At 40.2% G+C, this 13265-nt stretch overlaps 1 protein-coding gene across 1 annotated transcript; it reads left to right on the forward strand.

Moving 5' to 3' along the window:
• Nucleotides 1-1314: 1314 nt before the first annotated feature.
• Nucleotides 1315-1884, forward strand: LOC104419922 (chaperone protein dnaJ 20, chloroplastic). The gene has a single exon (XM_010031758.3). The coding sequence runs from the start codon at nucleotides 1315-1317 to the stop codon at nucleotides 1882-1884; it is 570 nt and encodes a 189-aa protein (XP_010030060.2).
• Nucleotides 1885-13265: the final 11381 nt, after the last annotated feature.

Genomic DNA, 13265 nt, shown 5'->3' on the forward strand with positions numbered 1-13265 from the left:
ATATCTACTTTTAAAATGACACAAAACAAGAAAAATTGCCATTTGTAGCCAAACAACGAATGTTCATTGGCCTAACACATCAAGGTAAAGATCGTCAATTGGTAAAAAGTGAAGGGCGGCAGCTATAACGCATCATCATATAGTGATTTGCTAGTAAAATTGTTTCGCTGAAAAGTGTTAACAAAATACCTTCCAAGATATGAATTGATCAAATGTTGTGAATGGTCTTTTATTGATTTTGGACAAGAAACGTAAATGACAAGAATTAAAAGTATTGAGACTAGATATAATCACGTCTACTGTCTAGTCATCTAAGAGGGTACTAGAATATAAATTGGAAGTAAAATTGAATAACCAGTATTCATCGATTGATTGACTTTACTTTCCACAAATTACAATTCAAGTATTTATATTTATTATTAACAGTTAACAACGGTTCCAAAGAAAATAAATACATCCTATGTGACTCCTAGAGTTTAGCAACTTACTCAATATTAAACAAATCCATTACTTGAGAAATTCGCTATATCACAGCCACCATCAACAATCGAGTCCCAAAGTTCCTGGTTCCACTCTCATGACAGTTATGATAACCCACATTTTTTAGCTTCTAACATCAATTGCTTCCAAGATCTATGTCTCCACGATCTGACGGTTGTGTCGGCTTCCCTTCTTCGCAGCTGCGTCTTCCAGCATGCCGAAGTTCACGTAAGTCGTGGCCCTTTGTCGATTGAACCGAGTCTCGTTTACCGACGTCCATGCTCCAGGACTTGATTATTTCCCTTCATATTTCTAGCCGGCTAAAACTAGTTTCTTTGTCGACTAAACAAGTTCACCAACAAGAAGCTTTCGACGCTTAGCATAGACCGCCTCTGCCGCATCTTCCTCGGTCCCTTTAGCCCTGGTCCACAGTCAAAGATTAGGGCATTTTTGGGAGAAAATTTGGGCGTCAACAGGAACGAAATGATAACACGCGCCACCGAATACTTATTCCATTTCCTCTCTCATTCCACCGATGGTGGGACATATTTTACTCCAGTTATCGCCCCTATCGATATTTACTACGAAAAACGCGTTTAACTTCGTACTCAACGTGGTCTTCGATCGCTTACCAAGCAGCACCTTCCTCGCGCTTTCATGGTACCCATTATTTTATGAAAGACGATACAAGTTGAGAACATTGACCGACTCGCACGTTCACAGACCCCGCTATAAATATCTCAACTCATTCGGCTTCTGCTCGGCAAGAGATAGCTAACAAAGCAATCGAGTCTCTTGTTGTTCTTCAGCCACAACTCGATTCCAAGGTCATCCATGGCCGTCTCTCTCGCGTCAACCCTAAAAGCCTCCCAGCTCTCTCTCTCAGAGCCTCGCTGGCTCCCCACAACACAAAGGCCGCGACCCAGGATCGCCATCTCATGTAGATCATCATCGTCGTCAGCGACCAAGTCGGTGCGTGGAAACGGCTCCAACTACTACGAGCTGCTTTCCCTGAACCCTAACAACACGAGCGCTGACGACGTCAAGAAAGCGTACAGATCACTGGCGCTCCGATATCACCCGGACGCATGCCGCGACCCGTCAATGAAAGAAGAGTCGACGAGGATGTTCCTCCTGCTTCACGAGGCCTACGAGACGCTGTCTGACCCCACGTCACGCCAAGAGTATAACTACGAACTGGGCCTGAACTCGACTGTATCTTGGAGATCGCCATGCAGCGTCGTCGATGGTAACAATAAATTCACGAGCGATGATCTGGAAATGATGAGGAGTAGGTGGCAGGATCAGATCGTCGAGCTGAAGAGGAGGTCAAACAATCGGATGGCTCAGAAGAACGGGTCGTGGGCGGCGCGAAAACGAGCTCAGAACCTCCGGAGAGACTGAAGAAACCTGTTCAAGCAAAATGAAGCATTGAAAAAGAAGAGAGAGAGAGAAGGAAAAGAAACTATATGATTTGTTATTGCTATTAGTCCCTCAAATTATTCATAATTATGTAAGACACGCTCATTAATGATTCGTTGATTCAGATTCATTTATTCTTTTGTAATTCTGGTTTCTTCCTTCCCGGAAAGTAACTCAATTTATTTTATCTAATAGCAATTGTTTGCTCATAGTTTTGTTTTTGGTAAGTTGCTCCATTCGTTTTGCGGAAAACAACTTCCAGGAAAATATTTTTCGAAATTTCCGATGTTCGGGTGGGCGGAAAATACACGGTCAAAGAAAACATTTTCTGGTCAACAGAAAATCCCCTCTTAATATTGTGGAAAATGATTTCCTCTTTTGAAAAGAGGAAATCATTTTCCCGGCCTCTCTGCACTCTCTCTCACTTGCTCTCCCTGCTGCAATGGCTTCGACGACCCTTCTCCGGGATCAGCCTTCGCCCTCCCCGGCCGCTCCTGCCCCCTGCTCCGGCCGGGGCGCCGCCGCCACCCTCCGCTTCCCCGGCGGCTCGAAGCCGCTCGGGAGGATCCGGCTCAAGAGGGAGCACCGCGGCGGCATCGGGAGGCTCGCGGGGAGCCCGCCGTCCAGGCCACTCGTCGTGCGGTGCAAGGCTTCCGGTGGATGGGTGATTGCCCCCGATTCCTTTCCTTGGGATTTTTTTTAGCGCTTCGCGTGCTTGCTTGTGTGTTCGTTCGTTGCTTTGTTTTGGGGATTTGGTTATGCTTGTTTGGGGTGATGCGATGAGGTTGCGGATCTGGCGGCGGAGCTCGCGGCTTGCTGGATCTAGCGGCAAAGCTCGGGCTCCCGATCTAGGCGAGCTCGAGCTCTGTCGCTAGATCCGACGAGCTCGGGTGAGATCGGCCGAGCCTCGAGCTCGCCGGATCTGGCCACCGTGTCTTGGTCGGCCGGGCGCCGGCCATCGTCGGCAAGAAGGAGGTGGCGGCGGAAGGAGGAGGAAGAAGGAAGAGGAAGGAGGACGAAGAAGGAGGAGGAAGGTGGAAGAAAAAGAAAAAGAAATAATAAATAATAAATAATAAAAATTTTGATTTTTAAAAATATAAATAATTAAAAAATCATTTTTAAAAAAAAATATAAATAAATAAAATAAATTTTTTGGTCAATTAAAAATATTAAAATTCAATTTTTGATAATTTTTCTGAAACATTAAATGAGCTAACGAACAGTAGAAAATATTTTCCACTCAAATTTTAGATTTTGGCCGAACACTAGGAAAATAGAGTCATTTTCCTAGAAAATGACTTCCAGGAAAATGTTTTCCGGAAACATGATATTTTCCGCGAAACAAACGGACCCAATATGATTTGTTATTGCTATTAGTCCCTCAAATTATTCATAATTATGTAAGACACGCTCATTAATGATTCGTTGATTCAGATTCATTTATTCTTTTGTAATTCTGGTTTCTTCCTTCCCGGAAATTAACTCAATTTATTTTATCTAATAGCAATTGTTTGCTCATAGTTTTGTTTTTGGTAAGTTGGTTCCTTAGATCTAGCTGTACATATGATGAAAAGAATTTTGAAATGATAAATGATTACGTGACAGTTTTTAATGAACTGTGAAAATAACGACATATTTTGAATCACTAAAAATCAAATCACAAATAATTATAAATTATTGTGGAACTCATTTTGGAACCATTTCTTTAAAATTTTGTAGCTTGTAATAGACTATTATTTTCATAGCACTCAAGGATTGTTATGCTAGCAAAACCCTTACGAAATTGTAGAATTCTATTCTTCCATGGGAAGAAATACGGCCCGCACTTGCAAATTTCAAGTTACCCACTTTTCTTGATAATTTGCGAATAAGAAATTTTTGCATAAACTTATCAACTCTTTATTTGCGTGGCTTATTAACATATCGAATTTACTAACTCTTATATATAATCATCGATCTATATTAAAGTGATCTATCAATTATCGTCAGATTAAATTACTGTCTAATTTTGAATTGACATATCTCATTTAAGTTGCTTACCGACATATAATTTGTATGAATTTACCAACATTGTCTAGTGTCTTTTATATTTTTATGTCATTTGTTAATAACCCAAAAAACTCACTAAACTGTTTTTAAAATTACGAACCTTTATCGTAAATCGCCAACTTTTCTCCAAATTAAATTATTATGTAGTATTGGGTGACCAGCTCTCAATTGAGTTAATTATCAAAGTTTTTAAGTTAATTAAATTTTCTTCCATTATATTATCATATAGTATTGGGTTACACTATATACTAATTACATCTTACAATTGAAAAGAACCTGCTATATTAAGTTTGAACTAGCAACTGGAGAAAATGAATCAAAGTGTTGATCATCAGACCTTGACATTTCAAAATCTTGAAGTTGCATATGCTCCACTGAAAACTAAGTAGTGAACCAAAGGGTCCACACCCGCTCGAAGCATACATTAAGCTACGAGGCACGTATTTCCTATAATTTTCCTTTAACTTTCTTAGTTGACACCTGTCATCAAGACTTAAATGTAAGAGAATATCTCATGTAATAGCTATGTCATGTCATCAACGAGAATGTTGCGATTTCAATATTCAAAAACATATTTCCTTATTTACTGTAGCAAACAGTTACCCTGAAAAGTTATTGGCTATTGAGAATTTTTTATTGCTAATGAAGATACGTAGTAACTTACAAATCTTTGATACTTTGATGGATGATGACAATCACTATTTTGAAGGTGTTATTTGCTTGAATGGTTGTTGATGATTGGTTTAAAACCAATAGACCTCTAGGATATACACCAAAGGCATATAGAACTAAGTTAAGCAATTACTCAATGTCGCGCCCTAAATTTCGGGAGGAACCACTTAAAATTTGGCTAATGGATTGTTAAGCCTATACTTCACTCGGGTTCTCCCAAGCCCATACTAACTCACGACTTAAGTTTAAATTTCTTAACATGCAAATGTATTTTATTTAGGAGTCGCCACTAATCAGTTTTCAGTAGGTCAATTAGATACCTAAGTAAAATAATGGGAGGATTATTTTACTCCTATGAACCGGAGACTTTAGGTACGGGAATTTGGTTACACTAGACTTCTCTAATGCCATTTCAGTACAATTTCTTTTTATTTTCAAAAATGTTTTTGCAGGTAGTTTGAATTGATTTTAAATCTATTTCCCTAACATATGAAGTGATCATGCAGGTGCGCAAACCATCAATTTAACATCCAAGAAAAGTAATGAATAAATTGCAAGACTTATATCATAGTAACGAAAGCATCTGCGTTGTTAGATTAGAATTCACATCAACAGTTTTAGATATGATTTCTAATTAACACGCAATTTTTTTTTTCGTTTTCACTTAATTAATGAGAATTATGCCTTATGCGATGCATGTTACTAATTTAATATGAAATGACATGACATGGCAACATGACCTAGCTATATGATGTAGATAAAATGCAATCTCTCCTAATGAATGAAATTGATTTATTCCAAGGCAATTTTTCGTATTTTTCATGAAATTCGAAATTAGAAAAATGCGAAAATTAACTAGCTAGATTAAGATTCTATCTAACTTATATTAAGGATTAGGTTAGGCTAAACCCTAATTTAAACTAAGATATTATCTTAACTTAGCAGTCTCTAACCTAAGATACAATCTATCTAAAAAAATTAATTTAAACTTAAAATGAAACATGCAGTTTTATCCTAATATGCAATGACGTACAAAAGATGCCTTAATTCTACATGACATGCATGATGATTTTTTATGTTGTTGTTGTTGTTTTTTTTTTTTTCGAAACACATAATTAAACATGCAACTTAAATTAAACAAAAACTAACATCCTAAATGAATGCATTTTTTTTGGATTTTTTTATTTAACAAAATAAAATTGATTCAACCAGATAAGATAAGATCGATATCCACAAATTGGCGAACCATATCTCGCGTATGAGATCGGGTTGGCCAATTTTTAAATAAATTGCGAATCGAATCTTGGGCAGGAGATCGGATTGACGATTTTCCAAGTGATTGCGAGTCGGATTTCGGGCGTGAAAATCGGACTGTCAATCACTAAATCACTAATTTCAGAGGCTATTTCATGTCAGAAATCTCAATTTGATTTCCTTTTTTTCCTCTCTTTTTAACCCCCACGGCTTGGCAGCTCGTGGGACTCAACCAAGGGTAGTTGATCATTGGTCCGACAAGGGCGTTGCGGTTGGAGCTCTGGCGAGGGGTGGCAACTTGCGAAAAAGCGATGGCAGAGGGCGAAACAGAGGGCTGAATAGCAATAGACAGGAGCAGATCAGCTAGTTTGTAGCGTCGGGTCATTGGTCGGAGGTCGCGGTGGTTAGATCTAACTGTAGGAGCGGAGCTCGGGCTGAGGCGATTAGGTGACGGCAGAGGCGGAGTAGGGGAATTGGGGCTTCTGGTGTTGCAAATCGGTGATGGTAGAGGCGTTGTCAGGTGCTGGCTCGAGTAGAGGTGGTGGGCGACGACAACAGGGGCAATGCAGATCGACATGGTGGCGGTTTCGTCGAGCTTGTGGAGATCGGCGAGGGGATTCGACCGGCAGATCGGGGACGGCGTGGCGAAAACCGGCAGGTGACAAGCGGAGCGTTGAAGAGAACCATAGGCGTCGGGGAGGGCTGAGGACTCACTGAAACAGATCACGGGCGAAGGCGGGGTAGCGTTGCTGCGTCTGGGCGGCTTGGAGACGCGACGTCGGCAGAAGCGATGGAAAACGCAGTGACGGAGCTTGCAAGTGAGGTGAAGCTCCAATGTCGCGGATCGGGCAAAGGTAGAGCAACGGTGACAGGGGCGTCATTGCTTCGAGTTGAAGTTGTTGGATGCAAATTGCACAATCCCAAGATCTCCATAACTAGAACAAGAACATGCATAATTGAGTAAAAAGATTAATGCACGTGTTTTAGGATCCATCGTTCTTGAAGCGGAAGCGGAAACACAATGTTCCACGTGCAAGTCCTTCTCCTCAATTGCCCTCCATATCACTGGCTCAATGAGGCTGCCCCCCTCACGTTTAGCGTTAGGTAAACACTCCTTAGGTGAGAATATATGTGAGAATTAGGGTTAGATGAGGGACTTGAGCACTATTTATAGAGTTTCTAGTCAGGCCCCCTCATTATGGGCCAGGCTCAACTCGGCCCACACTAAGCTATGAGGCACGTACTTCCTATAATTTTCCTTTAACTTTCTTAGTTGACACCTATCATCAAGACTTAAAATGTAAGAGAATATCTCATGTAATAGCTATGTCATGTCATCAACAAGAATGTTGTGATTTCAATATTCAAAAACATATTTTCTTATTTACTGTAGCAAACAGTTACCCTGAAAAGTTATTAGCTATTGAGAATTTTTTATTGCTAATGAAGATACGTAGTAACTTACAATTCTTTGATACTTTGATGGATGATGACAATCACTATTTTGAAGGTGTTATTTGCTTGAATGGTTGTTGATGACTGTTTTAAAACCAATAGACCTCTAGGATATACACCAAAGGCATATAGAACTAAGTTAAGCAATTACTCAACTTTACTCCTAGAATTTCATCTTGATGTGTTGTCAAACTCAGGTGAAAAAAAAATGTGAGAATTATGAAGAGAATGTTGTGATTTGGTAGTATTTACATCAAAATTGTGTATATATAACCCATTTACATCTTATTGGCAAGTCAACTAATGTCCATTAATTGTTAATAATAATTGAACCCATTTCAACATAATTGCTTCTTTCCAAAATGATGCATCTCTAGATGCCATTGCCGTACTCTTTGACTTCTCCTCCATTTACTTTAAGAATCAAACAATTTTCTTTTACTTGTTGAAGCATTGCTTGGGTCAATTGGGATTTGTGAATATGCTGAGGTATCACTTGAATCTTTAAGCTTTAGAATTTTTTGCATATCTAACAAACACACATTTTAATGCCCTTGGTCTTAAGTTGGGTCACTTAGGATCAAGAATTCTAAAATATCAATGCATTCCCATACTTTAAAGTATTGGATGTTTCGTATTCTTCCTTTATATAAATAATGTAAATTTCTATAAAGCAATTTTTTGTTATGAACATGACATATAATAAGTGCTTCTCCCCATATATTGATTGGCAATCTTGCTTGTAGCATTATGGAACTAAACATATTTACCAAAAGTTGATTCTTTCTTGCTACCAATTTATTTTGTTGTGGTGCACAAGGTCCACTTGCCTAATGCACAATGCCATTTTATTCAAAGACGCAGAAAAATATTATGAGAAGTATTCTCCTCCCTGATTGCTTCTCAAGAATTTGATTTTTGTATCCTTTTGATTTTCCACTACAACCTCATGTATTTTGAACAAGTTTTGATTTTATAAGGTAAACATAAGTATATCTAGAGTAATAATTAATGCATGTAATAAAATGATGAATTTTAGCTCTAGTTACTATACCATTTCATTCAAAAATATCATAATGTACCAGTTCAAGTACTTTCATAGATCCTTCTATCTTTAAGAACAAATTCTTAGTCATTTTTGCTTGTAAGCATATTTCACAATTCTCGTTATCCAGATTATCACAAGGTGTCATACCACTTTTATTCATAAATTTCAACGTACCATAGTCAACATGAGATAGTATTATGCCCCAAGGAAGACAACTCAAGTATATAAACAGATCAAAATTTGCATCAATACTTAATTTGAACATTCCATTACAAGAATACCATTTCCTAACAAATATCTCATACTTAGATAGAATAAGCTTATAGAAGTCTCTAACACAACCTTAATTCCATTCTTGTACGATAAATTAGCTAATCCAAGATTCTTGTGAATATCAAGGACATACAACATATTGATCAAAGTCACAAAGTACCGAGTTAAGCAATTACTCAATTTTCCTCTTAAAATTTCATCTTGAATGTGTCATCAAACTTGTGTGAGAAAAGAGAAGGAGAGAGAATTATGAAGAAGAGAATGTTTTGAAGAAAAGAGAGTTATGAAGGAGAGAAAGTTGTGATGAACAATGGCTGATTTGGTCAAATTTATAGACAATAAAATAACTCATCTATTGGAAATACATAGGAATTATCCCCACTTTTCATTATTGACCATCACTTATCTTCACGTCAATAATCACTTTTTTTCATATCCAACAATCACTTCTTTCCAAGCCCAGTTCAATTTCTTCTCTTAATTAATTTTAAAAAACAAGCTATTTCAACATTGGCTTCTCTATATAAGTTAGCAATGAAACCGATTGCATGAAATGATCCCTCACGGTAGATGAAATCAAAGTAAGAATGTCCAAATCGCAGGCAATTAAGGAGAAAGTTGAGGATCATTGGTAATTTTCTTAGCCAAAGTTTGGGACCCCAGTATCGTAGGATATTATGGATATTCTAACAAAAGGAGCTATCCATCTACATGATCCATGAAATTGAAACTGTGTTAAACATTGCAATCTAATTGTCTATTTCGAGGAGGATCAAAATGTATATCTATATATTTGTCGTTAGCTATGGAGATGTTATGTTTGTACGAATGAATCTGCCCATCGTTTATAAACATACATATATATGTTACAAAGAGATTGAGAAAAAAAAGAAGAAAACAGCGGTCGTGTCAAAGTTTCAAAATCTAAATGTGATTTAACTACTATTGACATGTGAGGCCCGTGTGGCGGCCAAATTTAGAAAACCTCTCCCATGTCAGCCGTTGTTTTGACCCATGATATGCGTCGGCTCGGCTGTGCCTAACGGCGGCCAAGAAAGACAAGAAGGATATATCATCTTGTAGAATTTTATGTGTATTTTCAAATGTCGTGAATTTTTAAAAGAGAACTAGTTTTTGAAAATTTGTCAATTAATAAAAGGATGAAAAATCATTGTATAACTTGTTTACGCATTCTGCAGACTCCAAGGGAAAAACACGAATAAAAGAATTGTTTCTAGTTTGCATCAAAGGAACCAGACAAACAAGTGAGAAGGTTCCAAGCGCTAATTTTGTGGTCAGTAATGGTCCGTCACTCTTCGCACGAGTAACGGACCGTTATGTAAGCATTATTCTTATTCTATCATCCTTGAGTAATCTCGCCGGCCCTGGATTTACTGGTTACCTTTTTGTCACTCACGAGATGAGCGAGCACAAAGACTATTAGCAAGTAATGGCAAATATCTTATTCGATTCTTGGAAAGCTATGTACAAATTATTCAACGCATAAAGAATATAGCTATATGTATGTGTACGTTCACACAATGGAAATCAAGAGGAAGAAAACAAGATAAGATTTGAAAATGGATTCAATCTCACCCATCAGATGATCACCTTGATGTCGCGTGTGATTCAGGTCGCTGGTCGGCGTTATGAGTCGGCCTTTATTAATGCAAGTCAGAGAATTGTGCTCGCTAGCCTTCTCCACCATCAGCTTATCGGATAATTAATTATCCTCCCGATGAGATACTAATATGCAAAGTTTGACACCCCATATTTTGTTTAGCAACGGGAGAAGGGAAGAAGACCCTTTCTGGTCAAGCCAGGTTTTAAGCATACCGTGAGATCTTCTAAAACCTTGACTTGGTCTGTTCTGTTTGTCTAAGAACGAGTCGTCCACGAAGCTTTCTTTAAATGTCGCTTTCCCTCAAAGACATAGATGATAACAAGCCTATGTAATCGTAAATGCGTGCATTTCGGAGATCCAAAAATACTTTTTCTCATCCTACACACCTTGAGTTATTAGACTCGACTGAAATTTATATATGGTCAAATGTAAAAAAAAAAAAAAAAAAAAACAAAGGGGCTACATGGAAACACTTTTGTTCTTTTTTTGTTCTAGGGAACAGAAATAAAAAAAAAAGTGTTTCTGTTTCGGGGAACAATTTTTTACCAGAAAAATGCGTTTGGTAAATTTGTTCCGACAATAAAAAATGAATAGAAACATGTTTGGTAAGTTTTATTCTTTTTTGTTTCTTTTAATTTTTTAATATTTTTATTTTATTTTCATTTTTTCCTTTCTTTTTATTTTTTCTTCTTTTTTTGGTCAGGCGCGTTTGTTTGTGTTTCTTTTTTTTTTGTTTTTAAACACTTTTTCTGTTTTTTGTTCTTTTGTTCCCGGGAACAAAAAAGAAACGAAACAAGAAACACAAATTTTGTGTTTCTTGTTTGAAACACTTTTGAGAAACACTTATTTTTTTTTTTTTTTTTCTCTTATTTTCTTGTTCTTTTTCTTTTGGCCGGTCGCCGGCCTCGGCCATGGCCGGTGATCGGCCGACGAGGGCGGCGGCCTCGCCCGGCCACGGCGAGGCTCGCGAGGCCCCGCGAGGCCGAGGCTCGCGAGTCCCCGAGGCCGAGGCTCGCCATGGCCGGGCGCGGTCGGCCTCGCCAGCTCGGGCGAGCTCGAGCTCGCCCGGATCCGGCGAGGGTCGGCCTCGCATTGGCTGGGTGAGCTCGAGCTCGCCCGGCCATGGCGAGGCCGACTCGCGCCGGCTGGGCGACCTCGATCTCGCCCAGATCCGGTGTGGCCGACCTCGCCCCGGCGGCGAGCCTCGGCCTCGCCCGGCGGTGGCCGGCGAGGCCGCGCCGCCCGCTGGCAGGCGAGCTCGGCCTCGTCGGATCAAGGCGAGGCCGACCTCGCGCCGGCACAGGCGAGCTCGATCTCGCCAGATCCGGCGAGGCCGAGGCTCGCCGGCCGCAGGCGAGCCTCGGCCTCGCCGGATCGGGGGCGAGTCGGCGTCGCTCGGCGGTGGCCCGGCGAGGCCGCGCCTGCCCGCCGCTAGGCGGGCTCGGCTCGGCCTCGCCGGCCAAGGCCTTGGCCGGCGACCGACCAAAAGAAGAAAAAAAAAATGAAAAAGAAAAAAAGGAAAAATAAGAAAAAAATAGAAAAAATAAAAGAAATAAAAAAATTATCCAAATTTACCAAACATGTTTTTGTTTATTTTTTATTTTCGGAACAAGTTTACCAAACGCGTTGTTTTGTTCAAAAATTGTTCCCAGAAACGAAACACTTTTTTTCTATTTCGTTCCCTGGAACAATTTTTAAACGAAACACAACCAAACGCGCCCTCACGGCCTCGGTGGCCGGCCAACGGGGCCGGCAGCCTCGCCCAGCCACGATGAGGCTCGCCTTGGCTGGGCGAGCTTGAGCTCGCCCAGATCCGGCGAGCTTGAGCTCGCCCAGATCCGGCGAGGCCGAGCTTCACCAGGGGCCGGCGACACTCCGGCTAGGTCGCCGACCCTCGACGGCGTCGCCGGCCCTCGACGGCCGGTCGCCGGCCATGGCCGAGGCCGGCAATCGGCCAAAGAAAAAAGAAGATAAAAAATAAGAAGAAAAGAAGAAGAAAAGAGAAGAGAGAGAAGAAGAAGTGTTTCTTCAAAATTGTTTCTAGAACAAGAAGTAAGTTTTTTTGTTTCAATTTTGTTAGGGAACAAAAAAACAAAAAAGTGTTGAAAACGTAAACGAGAAGTAAAAACATGTAGGCCCAAAAAGTTGTATGGATACAGTGTTAAATAGTGGACTATCTATCATCTCTAGCACTACTACAAGAAAATTTACTTGGGTCCCGCTTTTAGTTAGTTCCATTTATGCCTATACATAATATATTCTACCAAGACTTGAAATAAATGACAAATAAAAGTTGCCGTTTGTAGACATTATCACGCCCCAAACCCCGAGCACACGACCATCGCTCAATGGTTGACTAAATTTATGACATCTCAAGACGCGTCAATGACCCATCTTTATTGTCTTTCGATTAAACACAAACGGAAGCATTTAATATAAACACCCAATCAACCAACAAACAACATGGATAGTTGTGTTTTTTTTTTTTTTTTTTTGGAGGAACCAGAACTGCGGCCGACAATGCCTTGCGCCGTAAACCCCAGGTGACACTTAAGCGAGGAGGACCCACCACTCTTGAGTCATACTTAATATACATAGCGCATTCCCTAAGTTTTGAACCCTTCACCTCTGGGTTGAGGATGGCCTTATTCACCTTTGTCGTTTGGGAGGGGTTTTTTTCTCTTCCTTGAAAAAAAAATGAAAAGTGAAAAGTGAAAGGAGGAAAGAGAGAGAAGAGAAGGGAAGAAAAGTAAAAAAGGTGAAGTGAAAAGTGAAAAGGAGAGAGCGGAGGGAGAAGACGTGAGAGTGACCGGAAGAGAGAGAAAAGAAAAGAAGAAGAGAAATTGCTCCTGTTCATCTTCCTCGGTGAACCGAAGCGCTTCGCCAGCCATACCCATTGGTTTCCAACTGCGAACGCCGGTGCCGATTGTCACGCCCGCGCCGCCGCGCTGCAGACCTGCATGCGACAGCCGAGTTCAACGCCGGAGC

This window comes from Eucalyptus grandis, chromosome 9 (assembly GCF_016545825.1).
Source record: "Eucalyptus grandis isolate ANBG69807.140 chromosome 9, ASM1654582v1, whole genome shotgun sequence".
Classification (NCBI taxonomy): domain Eukaryota; kingdom Viridiplantae; phylum Streptophyta; class Magnoliopsida; order Myrtales; family Myrtaceae; genus Eucalyptus; species Eucalyptus grandis.